An 18,806-nucleotide genomic window follows, 5' to 3' on the forward strand; every position below is an offset into this window, starting at 1 on the left:
CAGGGGAAATGTAGCATTACATGCTGGCCATTCAGATGAAAAGTTCACGCCAGAGTGGGGATGTCTCTTACAGAGAGTCTCTTCGTTGTGGCACACAGAAACGGGTCCCAAGTGGGGGAGCCACCTCGATGATGTCCATATGCCCCATTAGGGCATACGGACAGGGGTTTTCCTAATGGGACAATCCTTTTAAGGGGACTGTCAAATTTTGCAACCATTTTTTTATTGTTCCAATGCACAGAAAAAAAATAAGGAGCAGCTTTTGCACTCCTTATTAAATATTTACCATTGGTTTGTGTATACAGCTCCTGTGCAGACCTATGGTTACAGACTACAAAAGAAACCATGTCTGATCCTACAGTCATGGATTATTTTCTTTCATCTGCCTCTTCTCCGGTCTGTAGTTTATCAAGAAAAGGATGGAGAGGGACCGGAGTAACAAAGGACTGTAGGATCAGACTATATACATGGCTTGTTTGTAGTCTGTAACCATGGAGACACATAGTTCTGCATAGGAGCTTTATACATAAACCAGTAGGAGGTCTTTAATCAAGAGCATTTTTTGGGCGTTTTAGATGGATTGGTGCAATTAAAAAAAATTAAAAAAACTAGTTGCAAAAATGTTCATACCCTTCAACATTTGGCAGATTCTTTAGCATAACAATAACAATAATAATAATAATAATAATAAAAAGCAACGGATTGGCTTCAAGATTCAAATGGTCAAGGAGCTCAAATCCTTCTAATGATAGAAATAATGTATCGAAATCCTAGATATATTAGAAAATGTGAATCCATTTTCAGTGTAAATAAAAGCTCAAAAAAATAAATGTCGATCTCCAATATTTTTCAGTACGGGCGTACATAATGGTCTTACGCACACCTTGATCTGGAAAGAAAAGCTCTGCTTGTATGTAGCGATTCATGTCTTACCTTCCCTGTAACAACCACCATTTAATTACTACTCCGGACACGTTTTACAGAAGTGACATCACTAGGCTATTGCTGGAGAACCGTGATGTCACAGGTCACGTGGTTGTCTATGGTGGTCAGTGGCACCTAATCAGATCATGAAACTTTCATGGGATTTTAGATGCAGAACCTCCACTATCATGTCATTTCAACTTTCCATAGGGATTGATGGGGGGGGGAAAACAAAGTTGCAGTGCGACGCAATCCCATATAACCTACATGAACTTACAACTCGCATTCCTATGGACAGCAACGGTTACATAAAATAGGTCACCAGAGTAATATATACCAGTAGGGAGAAAATATTTTTAATGTAGCACCTACTTCCCAACCAAATGTATCTAGTCAGATTTTCTTTTTTTTTTGTTTTTTTTTTTTTTGCACCTGTTTGTATTGAGAGTAGAAGATGGGAGTTGTAATCCAGTAGCCAAATGGCAGAGAAGGAACATCACTTTTCTAAAAATACTTTTCTTTAAAATATTCTAAAATTTTAGATAAAAAAAAAAAATACAACATAAATATGGCCTATCTGACAAATCACGCTTAACCTGCCATGCACAAAAAGGTTAAACCTGGACATAAAGTGTTAATAGCAAAGCTGGAAGTAGCCGCTTGGGGACCTGGTGCTTTTGAAGCTAGGTGACCTGGGTAGGGGCATATTGGTCAGACTGGGACTTTTAGTCAGTGGCAAAGACAAATTCCTGGGGGCGGCGAGCGATAATTGTCCATATTCAGTAGCGAATTCTTGCGGCTCTGTGAGGTGCTCAACTGATTCGGCCCGGTCCTTACAGGCGTCAAGCAGTTGCGAAGCCATCAAAACCTGCACGGTTACTACATGACGGAGCGGACAACCACAAAGAAGAAGAAAAAAGAAAAAAAAGAATGGGGAGGGGCACAAGGTACATGTTAATGGAGCAAAAGAAAAAGAAAACTATATATAAAAAAGGTGAATGGATGGCATGTGGCCCGCTGACCTTTAGGTTGTGCTGTACATCGGGTATTTATAAGCAGAAATGACCCATCAAAGAGAAGTTTGTGCCAATCCCTCAAACCCATTTTCATACACCCTATTTAGGTAATACTAATTGAAGAGTGGGCGACAGTTACTAGAAGGGGATCCTCTGTTCAGGATCCTCACCTCTCTGGAGAACCGGTCCTGTATTACACAGACAACCCATTGATATGAATGGGCACTGTGTAATAGTTAATTTCCCCTGTGGTGGCGCTACAGGGAAAATGAACACATTGTCAGGATTCCCTACAGATCACAGCTGATCGCTGGGGGTCATTGCAATAGAACACTGATCTGCTTATTGTCAAGGGACCCATCTAACAAGTATTGATGGTCTAAAGAGGAGAACCCCTTTCATTTGCATTCTATGCAACAAACATTATTTTTTTTATAGAGGGTACAATTATACCCAAATACCTCTCTTTGTTGGGGCACCTTCCTATACCCTTAAAGCAAACATTAGATCGAGTAGCTCAAGGCTCCATTGTCTACGCCCGGCATAGCAGCCGATTCATAGAAAGGGCCAATAGCCTATCAATTCAGTATATTATCACCATTGACAAGTGAAATGACAGAATGTGTACTGGTCAATCCCATAAGAATCTATAGGTGACAGAAGCACAGCCTGTATACAATGCTAAGTGTTCCAACCACCGAAACCCCCCGTTACAGTTTCCCTTCTGAGCATTGAAGTAGTTGCCGTTGTGGAGTATTTCAACGTATGGGAGGTGATAAGGTGTCTGAGGTTATATCACCCAGCTGTACACATATAGAGAACCAGGGCTGTGTATACAGGCTGCATGTTACTCAGCTGCTGAATGACTGCTGGGATTTCCTGCTCTGAGTGAGACAGGAAGAGCTGCATCATTCAGAGTCTGGACACCGATCTGCTCACATCAGGGCTGACCGTAGCTCCCCTGCACATAACATGTATGAGGATTTTTTTCTTTGACATTCCAGTGTGGGATAGAAGTATTGGGGCACAAGTGTAAGAAAATATAAGACATAATGAGAAGAAATGTAAGCTTGAGTAAGAGCGGTGGTGGAACACTCAGCATGTGGTCCTCATTGGGTCTTACCTTTATAACAATAGGCTTATTTTAATACTACACAAGAGGTGATTATCCCTGCGGCCTCAGTAATACATGGGTATGAATTACATCATTGCAGAAATCCTGGCATTTGGAAACAGGAACCGGACGCTTTGAGTTTAGGAAGCAGAGCTGCACATATTCAGGTGATGGTCATGCATGTTATAATGAGATCTGTTCTGCAGGTTTACATCCCTGGAATGAACTATGAAGGAGAAAATAGTCAGTTCTGCCTATGTCCTGGTGTGGGGTGTAGGGCCTTCAATATTCTATGCCCAGGCTTCAGTATCTCTAGAACTTGCTTCAATTTATTGCATTCCTTTTAAAGCCTCTGTCCACCTTCAGACACCATTTTACATATAATACATAACTTATCCTGTACTGATCCTGAGTTACATCTTGTATTATACTCCAGATCTGTACTCACTATTCTGCTGGTGGAGTCACTGTGTACATACATGACATTACATATCCTGTACTGATCCTGAGTTACATCCTGTATTATACTCCAGAGCTGCACTCACTATTCTGCTGGTGGAGTCACTGTGTACTTACATTACATTACTTATCCTGTACTGATCCTGAGTTACATCCTGTATTATACTCCAGAGCTGCACTCACTATTCTGCTGGTGGAGTCACTGTGTACATACATTACTTATCCTGTACTGATCCTGAGTTATATCCTGTATTATACTCCAGAGCTGCACTCATTATTCTGCTGGTGGAGTCACTGTGTACATACATGACATTACTTATCCTGTACTGATCCTGCGTTACATCCTGTATTATACTCCAGAGCTGCACTCACTATTCTGCTGGTGGAGTCGCTGTGTACATACATTACATTACTTATCCTGTACTGATCCTGAGTTACATCCTGTATTATACTCCAGAGCTGCACTCACTATTCTGCTGGTGGAGTCACTGTGTACATACATTACTTATCCTGTACTGATCCTGAGTTACATCCTGTATTATACTCCAGAGCTGCACTCAGTATTCTGCTGGTGGAGTCATTGTGTACATACATTACTTATCCTGTACTGATCCTGAGTTACATCCTGTATTATACTCCAGAGCTGCACTCACTATTCTGCTGGTGGAGTCACTGTGTACATACATTACATTACTTATCCTGTACTGATCCTGAGTTACATCTTGTATTATACTCCAGAGCTGCACTCACTATTCTGCTGGTGGAGTCACTGTGTACATACATTACATTACTTATCCTGTACTGATCCTGAGTTACATCTTGTATTATACTCCAGAGCTGCACTCACTATTCTGCTGGTGGAGTCACTGTGTACATACATTACTTATCCTGTACTGATCCTGAGTTACATCTTGTATTATACTCCAGAGCTGCACTCACTATTCTGCTGGTGGAGTCACTGTGTACATTAATGAAGCACATACTGAATTTTCCTGGGCATAGGCGCTCCTCTTTGAGATGCTATTCCTTCCTTTGCTGCCGGATAGTGCAGTACCAGACCCTTTGATGACTGGGAGCAGCTGTGATGGAATATCAAATATGAAATAAAATACCAGTTTGCAATATTCACATACACGATAAAAACCTCGAGTGGAGTCTTAAAATAAGGACGTATAAAACATGTTACCCAAAAATCAGTGGTCTCCAACTACTGGCTCTACACCTGCTGCGGAACTACAACTTTGTGGCTGCCAGTGACTGCTGGGAGTTGTAATCCAAATAGAGAGACGAGACAGCACATCCAAAAAAATGAGGAATTTATTCACCCAAATATGCAACGTTTCAATCCAATAGGACCTTTCTCAAGCATCAAGGTCCTATTGGATTGAAACGTTGCATATTTGGGTGAATAAATGTCAAATTTTTTTGGATGCGCTGTCTCGTCTCTCTATTTGGATTACATCAAAGGACTTTGGATCAGGTTCTGTTAAGGCTTGCACCCATATAATCATATATCTGGTGGAGTGATTTTCCATTGTTTGACATTTGCTGGGAGTTGTAGCCCTAGAACAACTTGAAAGCCACTGGTTGAAGACTGCCGCCTGAAACTACAGGTCACTAGTGACTAAACAGCGTAAAAGAAAACACGTCAGGGACAAAAACATAAAAAGTACAAAACTAAAAAGGAACACTGAAGTCTACTAGATCTAAAACACCATCGACATTGCGACTACGCCTATAGTACGTTAATACGAAGACACTACAGATAGCGTTTCATCTTTGAGGGACTCTCTAATGCTTCCAGGAGTGTCTGCGGAGCGTCCAGTAGAGGGCGCTAAATCACCAATTTAGAAGCAGGAACACATTGTAAATTAGATGTTCTGCAGGTTCAAGAGTCACCTGCACAGGGAGGGTAAATGTCTCATCTCGTAAACAGTATAGACTGGAATAGACATAAGGGCGAGGGAGGTTTTGGTTTCTTCCCAGATCATTTGCAGCGTTTAACCCCTGGGACTGACGGCTACGAGTTATAAATAGAGCAAAATGCAATTACTCTCATTTGTAATTGGGACGCTGCTTTTCCTTTAGTCTTCCTATGGCCCTTTAAACATGAAATGCCGTGTTTTGTGCAGGTAACAATCAAACTAGGGTACAAAGCAACCAATGTGCAAGAATAAGCAAAGCAAATAAAAGCACAAAATTAATAAAAAACTAGGGAGGTAGCCAGGGAGTGGAGCAAGTACATTAATAATGGTTCTACGCACAGTCAGTATACACCACGCACACATACAAGTCCCTGTGCAGACACCATTTGTCGCTTGCCAAGATTAAGGAGTTTACAAAAAAAAAAAAAGGAGGACTTCATTTAGGAGTTCAGCACTGGAGGCAGCCATTTTCCAGGATGACGTCATACGCTTCATAATGCGGCTCGTTCATTTATTCAGAACCAGCCCCTAGTCAGTTGAGATCGTGTAGCCAATTCCTATCCAACATACAGGCTGCAAAATGGAGGCCTCCACTGTCGGCGGGATACTACGTCAGCATGATGGAAGGGGGCTGGTCGTCGGCCTTTCAATGTCTCGTCTGGGGTACGCAGTGCGACATTGAAAGCATTGGCGATGGACCTTCCATCAACTTGGCAACCGTGCTGCTTTAGAGAGCTTGCCAGGCCTAGTGCCAGAATCCTACCTTTACAGTGTGTCACCCGCCGCTTCCCTTGTGATTACAGAGACAGAAAGAGAATTCTAGGTAAAGATGTGTTTATGGCAGCACAGTCACACATTGCAAGTGCCCCCTACCCTCCAGAGTCAGGTTTCCCACCACAAACTATTTACCAATAAAATATGCCATAAGAATGTGATCAGTGCCGCGGAGGGGGGATTAGACTGGCCGTACCCCAACGATCCTGTGATCAGGGGTTTCAGATGGCCGCTAGTGCGCGGTCCCTCTCCAACATACTCGATTAGAGATATGGACACAGCTGTGTGGTCGTCTTCTTTCATATTTCCACAGACTACATTAGAGAGCGATCATGCACATGTAGCCCCTACTCCTGATCTCTGGATCGCCGGTGGTCAGACCCCCACTGGTCAAACATTTATGGTATATCCCATCGATAAGTTTTTTCCCTTTGAATAAGTAGAAACATAAATAGATATCAATTAGGACGTGATCCATGGGTGACAATCTTCCCCACACTCTTACAAAGAACTTTTATATAGTCACTCAAAAAATTTTAAAAAAAAAATATAATAATAAGACAGAAAAAAAACAAACCCATACGGAGTGCACGGTCTATGATAACTGGCACGGACTGTCACCCGTGCTCACATTAAAAAGTATAGGAGCATGGACTGAAAATTCAAAAAAAAAACAAAAAAAACAAAAACAAAAACAAAAAACAAAACACATCCTATTTTTTGTGGGTCATTTCTACGGCCCGGACACTTTCCCGTAAATGTAAGGGAATGTGTCCGTGGGCCATAGAAATGAATGGATCCGTATTTTTATCCGCAATTACAGATCCGTAATTGCAGATAAAAACTACGGTGGTGTGCATGGGACCTTACCAGACATTTTGGCTCAGAATTGTGTGAAAGGAGACCCCCCCCCCCCATAAATGGTTAATCACAACATTTACAATAATGGTGCCTATGGCATCTCCAGCTGTATACTCCTACTACGTGCCCTGTAAAACGAAGCATATCACATAGTCAGTTGGGAATTCCCATGTATATAACCATCTTATACCACCAGCCAGGATGAAGGAAGGAGCGCCCACTAGAGATCAGGAGAGAATACTGCAGGAGGACAACATGGGTTTATCATAGCCAATAAAAACAACACGGTAACCGCAGTTGAATTAAAGCAAGAATGGACTCACCGGCACTGAACATGGGCTCCTTGGGTTTGCTGAAAGAAAAATAAAAAAATGATAGAAGTGGAGAAGAAGTACAATATATCATGGCCAACCATGTAAAAAACATATACATTGCAGCAGAGGAGCAGCAGCGTGAGGCTCTTGAGCCCCAATGCTGCTCCAGGATTGGGCGTCCAGTTGTATCTGCCACTTCCTATACTCCTATCACAGCAGTGTAATCTATAACATGCTAGTCCTAGTCTTGGAGGTAATTCAGATGATCTGTCATCACCAGTCCCATATATTGGAAGTTACTGATTCTCCTTGTGGAGATCCAGCTGTTAGTGAGTCTTTAGGGCAATGCTTTGTGGGAAAAGTATGCAAAATAGGTCTCCTCCAGAAAGAAGCAAACTGTCTCTCTAGTGCCACCTATAGGTGACTATCCTGTAAATCAATATAGAGCGCTGAAACATGACTTGCGTTAATGACCAACTTCGAAACAGATGCGGTCTACAGATGTGTATTTCTGACTTGTTGCTCCTCATCAGTACAGTGCAGAGTTCTGATTGGCTGAGTGAGATGCCTTTCATGCAACTCTTGGACATGCACTTGCAGGGTAGTCGTCATCTCATCTATAGGTAGCACTAGAAAGACCGTTTTCTTTCTTCTAGAAGGGAGCTATTTTGCATACGTTAGCAGGAAGACTTGCCTTTAGACTCTCTATTAGATGGATCTCTACAAGGAGAATCAGTACCTTCCAAGAGCTGCGTCAGAAGGCATGTCATTGAGCCAACCAGAACCCTACTCTGTACTGACGAGGAGCAGCAAATCCGTAACAGTGCGGTCTACAGGTTTGGCTACTAACCAGAGTCATGTTTCAAGGTTCTTTAAACGGCTCGGACATTGACTTACAGGGTATTCACCTATAGGCGGCACTAGAGACAGTTTTCTTCCTTTCTGGGGAACCATTTCGCATTCCCATATTGTTACCTGTTTGCAGAAGCGGCCACTTAAATACTGAGGACAGAAACCTGGGGGAGCTAATATAGCAGTATAAAGCATGGCGGCAGCTTCAGCAAAACTAGGGACTTTGATCTCAAGCGGTGGTTGTTTTCCAATCCAACTCTCTAATAGACTTTGCGTTGCAGTTTCTCCCTATTTTCATGATCATGCCTGCTGTCAGTGAATAGAAGCCGCTGGTAATCTGCCCTGATCACACAGAACTGAAAACCGGTGCAAAAGAAAGCTCTGATACACTGTGACAAGCCCTGCACCTGTGTGAGCAGCCCATGTTCAGGAAAGGTTTTCAGCCTCTGAATGTAGGCATTAAATGTTCCCATTTAAAAGAAAGTTGTTGAACTTTTTATTATGCATGAATGCTCGGCTACACATGGGTATCTAAGCAATTTTGGCAGCTTGTAACCCCCATGACGCAGCCTGTCCAGCACGCTGAGGCCCGTGCTTTGATTTGGATCATTCAGAGCATTAGGTCATGTGTCTGTTCACAGCCAATTAAAAGATTGAAGATGGAAAATTAAATCTGCATCGGACCAGCGCTTTTCAGTGCCGAATAGAACAACTGCTCCATGAAGTGATGAGAGGTGTTGTTGCAGAAGAGGAATGTCATTCATGCAGTTTGTTCCCCTCCACTAGAGCGTCTGCAGGTTCTGAACAAGGAATCGGGTTATGACAGGATAGAACAACAACACCCAACGGAGAAACTGCGGCTCTCAGAAACAACTAGTATCTGGCGGATGCCCTGGAAAATATCTCATCTAGTACAAGGGGTGACCTCAGTGCAACAATGATGTGCAGGAAGTAGTGCAGCGAGAGGACTTACCCTCTACACACGAATGTGGAGGTTTAGAAGGGTTGACAGTCTGTAAGCTGTATAGAAAATCAGCTGCACAATCATTATATTACAGATTTCCACCCAAACTAAAATTTCTCCAATGTTTTTGCCCGCTCTTTCGTTAAAGTGCAAATACATCTTTGATTTCCATTTTGCAGTTTATATACAGCATTAATCTTCATAAAATGTGGAGTCACTGTGTACATACATTACTTATCCTGTACTGATCCAGAGTTACATCCTGTATTACACTCCAGAGCTGCACTCACTATTCTGCTGGTGGAGTCACTGTGTACATACATTACATTACTTATCCTGTACTGATCCTGAGTTACATCCTGTATTATACTCCAGAGCTGCACACACTATTCTGCTGGTGGAGTCACTGTGTACATACATTACATTACTTATCCTGTACTGATCCTGAGTTACATCCTGTATTATACTCCAGAGCTGTACTCACTATTCTGCTGGTAGAGTCACTGTGTACATACATTACTTATCCTGTACTGATCCTGAGTTACATCCTGTATTATACTCCAGAGCTGAAGTCACTATTCTGCTGGTGGAGTCACTGTGTACATACATTACTTATCCTGTACTGATCCCGAGTTACATCCTGTATTATACTCCAGAGCTGCACTCACTATTCTGCTGGTGGCGTCACTGTGTACATTCATTTCTTATTCTGTACGGATCCCGAGTTATGTGCTGTATTATACTCCACCAGCAGAATAGTGAGTGCAGCTCTGGAGTATAATACAGCATGTAACTCAGGATCAGTACAGGATAAGTAATGAATGTACACAGTGACACCACCAGCAGAATATTGAGTGCAGTTCTGGAGCATTACATATCCTGTACTGATCCGGAGTAACATCCTGTATTATACTCCAGAGCTGCACTCACAATTCACACAGGTTTTAAAGCTGAAAACGTCCAACATTCCCTACTTGTTCAGCGTTTTCACAGAACAAAAATCACTGGCACAAGCTCTGTGCAGTGTCATCTTTACACGAGGTATTGTTTAGTAATCTGATGTAGTACAAACTAACTGTACTCCAGTAGACCCATCGATCAACACAATAAAAAGGGCAGAGGTGCAAGTTCCTACAAGTGGCTGTGTCTGGTATTGCAGTTTGTCCTATTCAAAAGAATGGGACAAGCTGCAGTATCAGGTACAGGCGCTCATATGGACTAGCTACTGTAAACAATGAAGGGGACGCTGTGCTCGCCATTAATGTCCAGGAGAACCCCTTAAATGTGATCCCCTCTAGACATGTGGGAGTCAGCTCCCCTAGACAGACTTATCGCTGTAGAGAAGTTCCACCGCCGCTCACATCTGTTAACTACGACCCCTGAGCTCTTGTCATAAGGATCAGGGAATGTCCTACAGGATCTCATTGTGAACAATTACACGCACCTCCGCACTGCCCTCCCTGTAATACACAATGGGCCGTACTTTACTGGAGCCGCCACTTCACAACCCTGCAAATATCTCACTTCCTGATTACAGGACACTATAAATGCAAGTCCCTGATAAGGACGATCCCTGGACACAAAACGCAAAATATTTCAAAAGTCAAATACAAACAAGTTCACAGGAAGTTCTACAAGAGAAGGAGGGAGATTCAGACTAAAAATAAATCTCATGCCTCTCAAAGAATGTCCCTAGCCCCTTTTATGGCCGAACTTAAAGGGGTATTCCCAATGAAGACATGCCATAAATGTCTAATAGATGCGGGTCCCAGCTCGGATATAGTTGCGGGTCCCAGAGCTGGTAGTCGCATCTATCAGACATTCATGGCATGTTCTGTGTATATGGGATGAAGGTCTTAGATGGGGATTACCCTTTAAAGGGCCCTATTCTGAGAGATTCTCGGTTCATACGCTCCATAGTGATACGACTGGGGGGGGGGGGGGGGCTCCGCTACCACACATACAGTATTTGAACCCCCATGTTTTTGTTCCAAAAAAAAATCTGTGAGCACAAAGACTAAACCAGAATTTCCTCATGAAGTCTTTGGGCTTTATTCGATATACGGAAGCCGCGGTGTAGGATCAGGACTGATCATGAATGACCGAGCTGCAGTTGCTGCGTCCAGGCTGCCACGGATTATAGGTTCTGCCTGCATGGCAGCCACTTCCGTGACGTTATAACAGTGATCTCCTACCTTTCGGAGTTCTTCTTGCCGCTGGACGAGCTGCTGGTAGATCCAGCGCGGTTCCTGCTGCCTTTGGCGTCCCCGGCGCTTTCTCTTCGGCCACCAGGAGAGATGCGTTCAGTAGAATTTGTTCTTTTGACATTACTAGAAATAAAGAAAGTAATAAATGCCACGAATACGGTAAATCCGGCAGGATAAGTATTCCTACAGCTTATATACAAATAGCCTTAAATCCTCCAAATATTTATTTATTCGGTCTTAAAGGAGTATTCCGGATGTTAGGAGTTTTCACCTATCCACTGGACAGGTGATAACTGGTGGATCGTGGGGGCTCCGACCACAGGGACTCCCACCAGAACGAGGGGTCCCATTTCCCCAGTTTGAATGGCGCTGCGGTCAAACATGCGTGCTATCGCTCCAGTCACTTTCTATAGGACTGACGGAGTGGATAGTGACAGTGGAGACAGTAGATCGGTGACATTTGCCTGTCTGGCTCGGGGTCCACTGCAGACCAATAGCCATACAGGCTCAATCAGAATAGCGTGAAAAACTTCCAGAAACTACGATATGGAACTTAATTTTTAATAGTAATACATGCAAAGACAGTCTCTACAAAATAAAGTTTATGCCCTCTTCCCTAGTCACAGTCAAAGCTGCACTCAAGATTCCTATAGGGACACCAGTGATCGTCTCGATCTGATTGTGTAATGCACAATTAGATGGGAACGAACGGATGTTCAAATAAGCCTCGAGTGCAGCTTTGGCAGTGACTAGAGGGATTTATCTGTAATGTACGAATTGATTGAAAGTGTACGAGGTTGACAGCTAAAACGTCAGGGGTGATTCCGGTCCTGTCCAGCATTATAAGTAACTTTAGAAAAACTTGCTATTAGATAAACTGAAGAGGATTTACCTGGTGGTGGTTTTAGTTATTTTACATGAATTCAAGAGACGGACAGACGTGCTACAGCCAGAATGATGCAGGAAAGAAGCAGAGAGTGTAAACGGGTGAAAACAGGTCAGTGCCGGCAAGAGAAACAACAATGAACACAGACACAAGGCCTCATTTATCAGAAATCTAATACAAAAACTAGGCCCTGTCCAAAGAAACCAATCACAGAGCAGCTTTCATTTTTCCAGAGCAGTTTGAGAAATGAAAGCTGAGCTCTGATTGGTTGCTATGGGCAACAAGGCCAGTTTTCCTGTTAGACACTCTGATAATGAGGCCTAAAGATTCTCATCGTCTCGCAGACTCCGTCACAAGTCTGGAGGACACGATGAGACGAAATGTAAATATAATGCACATTATAGACCATTGCTGGGGATGCGGGGTGGCGACTAATTGACATGGTTGCTTTGCAGCCACCGGGTGTTAGGTTTCTGTCTGACCAGGGCAACACAGCTTATAGGAGGAGAGTTTTTATGGGATAGTGGTAATTTAGGTACAGGAACATATATGCTGCTTGCTTAGTCTTATAGGATGTGGAGACGGCGCTTTTGGATGAGAACCCTCCGCCAATTAGTGATGCTGTTCGTATGTCTCGGCACCATTGACGGAAGGATAGTCGCTGACTAACAGGGCTCTTCTCAACAAGCACTGTCTGCACTTAAGGGGACTGCGCGAGCGACTTACAGCATGCCCAATAGAGGTCAGCCGAACCCTCGTTTGGACGACAGCTATTCCTCCCTACTCCCCCATACACGCTCGGCTCAGCCGAGCGAGTATGTGTTTTCAATAGGGAGAGGGGAATAAGCCGCTGCTAGACTCCACTCTCATCTCACACAGGAAATCCAACATGAATGATCCTCATTTCCCCCGCCGTCTCCTGGAGAGTGGGGACACCTCCATACATATTAGTTAGCTGGCCGGTCTTCCCGAAATTGACGGGTTCAGACAACTTTCCTCTAATTGGGCTACCATCATCTGTAGCTTAAGCGCCACGTTCTTATGGCTTCGGTGCCACTAAACCCAGGACAAGTTTTGTACGATCTATAGGTCTACAAGGGGGAGATTCCCGGTCTCAAATAGAATATATGTGGAGAGCAGCAAGTGAAGATGTCCTTTATCTGAGGAGCGGACAATCCGAAAGACCCCCGGCCATAGATGAAGACCGATCTTACCTTTTGGATCCTAGCGGAACGATATCTTTCCTGGTCCCGGAAGGTGACGGTAGAGAACTGCTCGGCTTCTTTGGTAAGATGGTTTCACTGTTAACGGTCGTTCTCAGCGGCAATGTCTGGACCAGGGGTCTCGCTGTGGGAAAAAGGTAAGAAATGACTAAATTATTTCATGGTTTATTTTGCAGTTTCCTCCCAGCCGCTCTGTTATCAAACCTGTTACCGGAGAATGTTAGAAACGCAAGTTATCGTAAAACACAAAAATTACGTGATGCAGGAGGAGCAGGCGATGTTCACACTGGTGGCACTTACACAAACTAGCCTATGGGGGCATCATAGAGCAAGGCTTAGGGTCCTTTTACACCGGCCAATTTTGACCGTAACAACGAGCACCGATCAACGAGACAGCTCGTTGATCGGCGCTCGTTCCCATACATTTCCATCAAGTCGGCAGCACGACTCCGTTTACACAGGGAGATGCGCTGCCGACAAGGATAATATTTTGTGCTACATAAACGATACGATCAGACGACGAACCAGCGTTTGCTCATTCACCGGCTGATCGTTGCCCTGTTCACACAGCGCAACGATCGGGAAGGAGCGTTCAAATGAACTCGTTTGCCTGATCAATGACCCGTGTAAAAGGGCCTTTAGGATTACATGAACTTTTCTATAAAACTGGACTGTCCATTCAGTCATCACGTGGAACCGATCCAGTCCCCTCCCCTACCGGTAATCGACCTTAGTTCAAGCCCCTGACCACTTTTATTGCCCAACAATCTAATGTCTATAAAGCCTGGCATGGAGCTGCTGTCCTTTTGTCTTTCCCAGAGATAAGCGGCGCAAAAGATGTCTGACAACTCCTTATCCTATCTGCTCTACAGCGCTGAGCCGAGCCTAAAGGAGGAATTGAGACTGTTATTCTAGGTCTATGGTCACTTTATTTTAACGTCTGCTGCTCTCCATTATAGAAAGCCGAAGCCGCCATCTGAATACTGGCCATAGACATGAGAGAACTGTTGGATATATCACCTACCAGTGCCATTGGGTCAAGCAAATTGTGCCATGGTGGAATCGAGGATAAGCAGATGCCGGACACCTCTAATGCCACTTATCTCTGAAAACAATTGGACTTGATAGGTTGAAATCCAACCTATTCAAGAAGAGGTGATGGGAACAGGGGTTGCTGACAGGATCCGTACCCCAAAAAAATCTCATATCTATGACCAGCTGAAGCGAATCCAGCCCCATCTGACAGGTTATACGCAACGTCTCCACAATTCACATACAAACCGGCAGACATAAGATAATCCGCAGGATCTCCGAAATCTGAGCAGTCACTGATGCAGCTGGGCCCCGCACAAATATATATTTTATGGAATTGCACTATAAGCAATTCCCTCATATAAGACCAGGTTCACCAAATGCCACCCTGTGCGAGGAAGGCGACGCCACTTGGCCGCAGGGTGATGAAGTGCATGTGTGATCTTCTTACCGGTGTGAACATTGCTGGATCCCAACAATTTAGAGCATTAACCGAACCCGCTGCAAAACAATGCGTCGGTGAACCCACAACCCAACCGGTTAACATTATTAGTGTAGATTATCACAAGTATACAATGCATAGCGGGATTCCTCCTCGCTCCTAGCATGCAATCCACAAAAACAACGCAGGACGCAGCTCATATAGAATTACCTTTCTGCTTTTCCTTCCCGGGCCCGGACGCTGTATATAAAAACAGATCAGTCTTCTGGAAGGTTACATCTTAAAATCTAATAAAGTTACCACCCAAATAATGCAGAGCGTCCACAGTCTAAACCACGACGTCACACTGCACCAGTAACTTGATAATGTCTATTAGAGGTTTTTAATCTTTGCAGCTTTACAATAAACTTCATAATTCAAATTGTCCCGGTTTTTCAAGATCTCTGCTTGCTCTCATGCATTGTTTGCACACAGAGGCGGAAAACCTGTAGAGACCTAGACAACCCTTAGGGAGCTAAAGCCATAGCACAAATCGGTCACCTATTCTGGTAGTTTGCTGCAATGTATCAGTGCAGGTACAATATCCAGACAGTGGATTGTGAGGAATAATGAACGCGCCGCAGATTTTAAATCTGCAGAATTTTTATTATTGCCGTAGATTTCATGCTGAAATTTTTTTGAAATATCAATGTTTGATTTGTCATGCGGAGTCACGAGTTTCTGCTGCAGATTAATCTTGAAAATTGACTGCGGATATACGCCTAGGGCAAATCCGTATGGTGTGAACATAACCTAAGGATGGTATAAAAACAGAGCAGGAGCCGACGGCATAAAGCAAACAAGATTAAAAAGCATGTGCCACAATCCCAGCTTCTTCCGCACACAGGGTTAATCCTCGCTATCTTACCTGAACCTGCGGAGCTGCAATGTCTATCGGGATCTGACCTCTTATGTGTGGTTTGATCTAAGGGTTTTAAAGGGGTTTACATATTACGGAGGGTAGAAAACCAAGTTTGAACAAGTCCTACTCTATATTAGGACTCGTATCAGTCCTCGTGTGCGACATTTATCCTGAACATGCATAAAGCTGGAGCGTTTTCTGCTCAGTAAGAAACTTCTCAATACATCAATGGGTGAGACGCCAGCGCGCAGTCACTCCAGGAAAATCTCTCCCTGGTGATGTCATTAACCTGCTAGTCAGGATGAATATAATATGTACAGCGAGATAGTTCTGTCTAGTGTGATGACATCATCCCAGGCCCGTCACTGAACACTTCCAGCACTGCTGTACCCTTATGTTGTAGGGGAACCTGTGGGCATCCTCGCCAAACCCCATTATCTAGTGTGATGACATCATCCCAGGCCCGTCACTGAACACTTCCAGCACTGCTGTACCCTGATGTTGTAGGGGAACCTGTGGGCATCCTCTCCAAACCCCATTATCTAGTGTGATGACATCATCCCAGGCCCGTCACTGAACACTTCCAGCACTGCTGTACCCTGATGTTGTAGGGGAACCTGTGGGCATCCTCTCCAAACCCCATTATCTAGTGTGATGACATCATCCCAGGTCCGTAGCTGAACACTTCCAGCACTGCTGTACCCTTATGTTGCGCTATGGCACTGCTTTCATGCAAGAAATATATATATATTTGTTATTTTTTTTAAGTTCTTTCCAGCTGTACTGCTCCCTCTTGGAAGGCACCCATTCCCCTTGCAGGGATTCAGCTGGTAGGGAGTCTTTCGGGCAATGCTCCTTGGAAAGCCGTATACAAAATAGGGAAAAAAACAAAAACAAACTAACTATCTTGTAAGTCCACGTCCGACCCTTTAAGGAGAGCTATTTTGCAGCTGCACTGCCGGTAGACGTCACCTATAGCTCGGCACAGACTCCTCGACCACATAAGAATTTACAAGCCATTTAAACTCAAGTCGTCCTCTCTCTATTGCTTCCTCCTGCTGAGCCTGCCGGGCAGCCTATGGAAACCTCCAATTAAACAAGAGACTCATAAAACCAATTTATATTCCGGTTCTTTGAAGGCAGTTCATCATAGGACTATCTGGTATGTAACCGGCAATAAATGACTAGTCCCCTACCCTTTAGAAGGGACTCGATCGCTTATGATCCTTCGATCTACTCTTACCAAGCCAAGCGATCACTTGCAGATTGCGAGGTTTTATTTTTTCCTGTTAAAAAATTTTTTTTGGTGTGCTTAGTAAATCTTCTCAACTGAACATAGGCCAAGAGCGAGCGCCGGTAAAATAATTGCATGGTGGAAAAGCGGGGAGGGGGTCCTTTGAAAAACGGAGAGCACCCAGCAATGTAACACAACAGCCAGCTGTAGTGCTCTGCTAAAAACTGGGCCTGCGGAGTGGAGCTGCGGCATCACCTCACAGCCAGCGAGTCGTCGCATCTTCACGCTGGATACCAGAAAATAACGATCTACTAGAAATGTTGTGGACCTCCGAAAAAGATCAGTCAGGTGGATGATTAGATTGTGGTAGGAGGGTGGAGGGAGAGGACAATGCTACAGCAGGGCAGAAGAAAAAAAAACAAAAAAAAAAAAAACCGCTTTCCATCTCAAATACAGCCCCTTCTATAAAGACATCCGCCCCTGGGTTTAGAAATCCCACCTTCAGCTAGCCATATTGTACAAATCAGTAGCCGACCATGTAATACATAGACAGGTTAGGTAGGTCAGAGCAGGAGACGTCCGGCCGCTGTGCCTCAGGCTCTGTTCACACTTCGAGCAGCTTTCCGAGTGTATCCATAGGGCCCCATTTACCCAACGTATGCCAAAACAGTGTCCTTTTGGCATATATGATGGGTCAGTATGTGTCGGCACACCTTCTATATCGCTGCATGGAGTAGAGCAGTACACCACTTGTTCCCGGGAGATGCATACAGTAAAAAAAAAAAAAAAATACCACAAATTAGAATATTTTTTTTGTTTTTACTGTGGAGTCCTATGAGAAATATTTACCAATGTACGCCTATAAATCTTATAACGTATACCCCCTAAGGGAAGCAATAACCTAGTGTGAACCGTCTCATAGCGTGGCCCCGATTAAGGGACTCCCCTAAGAATGTACAGGGACAAGCGTTGTGTTTATAGGATCACCTTTAAATTTGAAGATCTAAATCAAAGCAAAGCTCTGACTCCACAGCAGCACGAGGTCTCCCACGTGTTCTGGTGAAGTCATGTGACTTACCCACAACCTCAAACTTTTTCTATGGAGGTACAACACTTGCAACGTTTTTCCCTCATAGGGAAACGTGAGTTGCGGTAATGCCGCGATTTTAACGCAACTCCTCAGCAAACATATATCCCCGTAGAGCCCTGGCCTAAAAGTGACTCACCTGTATTCCCATAAAAACACATCAGCCTATCACTTATCGTCTTTAGCTAAACGTATGTCAGTTTTTTTATAGGTTACCCCCCAGTTTGGCAGCTGATCGCGTCTCCCAGTAGAAGTTTAAGAAAGTGATGGCAGGAAACACGGCCAGGAGAACGGGTGGTGCACGGCTGAAAGCCTCGACTGTGAAGGAGCTCGGTAGAAGAGGTTTCCGGTATTGTATGGTTGAATAAGTGACACGACTCCCCAACTCCCCTGGCCACGTCTCCCGCCATCACATTTAGGGCAAAGTCCACACAGGGCAGACACGCCGCGTAAAAGTACACAGCGTATCCGCAGGGAATTCCAAGCGAAAAACCGCACCAAATTGTGGTGCCGTTTTTTGGCTGGAATGTCCGCTGCAGAAAATAGAAGAGAAAAAAAACCGCGCATACTTCCCCTCTGACATCCTTCAGA

The 18,806-nt window shown here is 44.1% G+C and overlaps 1 protein-coding gene across 6 annotated transcripts in view; it reads right to left on the bottom strand.

Moving 5' to 3' along the window:
• The window catches only part of EML1 (EMAP like 1), an 84,369-nt gene that overhangs the window by 17,306 nt on the left and 48,257 nt on the right, over window positions 1-18,806 (bottom strand). For 3 of the 6 annotated variants that reach the window (XM_075844216.1, XM_075844214.1, XM_075844219.1), the window contains 5 exons: window positions 13,511-13,643; window positions 12,303-12,353; window positions 11,399-11,533; window positions 7,397-7,425; window positions 6,202-6,228 (listed from right to left, as the gene is read on the bottom strand). In XM_075844216.1, the coding sequence (XP_075700331.1) occupies window positions 6,202-6,228; window positions 7,397-7,425; window positions 11,399-11,533; window positions 12,303-12,353; window positions 13,511-13,643 (375 nt within the window). The remainder of the gene's footprint in view (window positions 1-6,201; window positions 6,229-7,396; window positions 7,426-11,398; window positions 11,534-12,302; window positions 12,354-13,510; window positions 13,644-18,806) is intronic. The other 3 variants (XM_075844217.1, XM_075844215.1, XM_075844218.1) reach the window with 3 other exon arrangements.

The sequence above is a fragment of the Rhinoderma darwinii genome, chromosome 12 (assembly GCF_050947455.1).
Source record: "Rhinoderma darwinii isolate aRhiDar2 chromosome 12, aRhiDar2.hap1, whole genome shotgun sequence".
Lineage (NCBI taxonomy): Eukaryota > Metazoa > Chordata > Amphibia > Anura > Rhinodermatidae > Rhinoderma > Rhinoderma darwinii.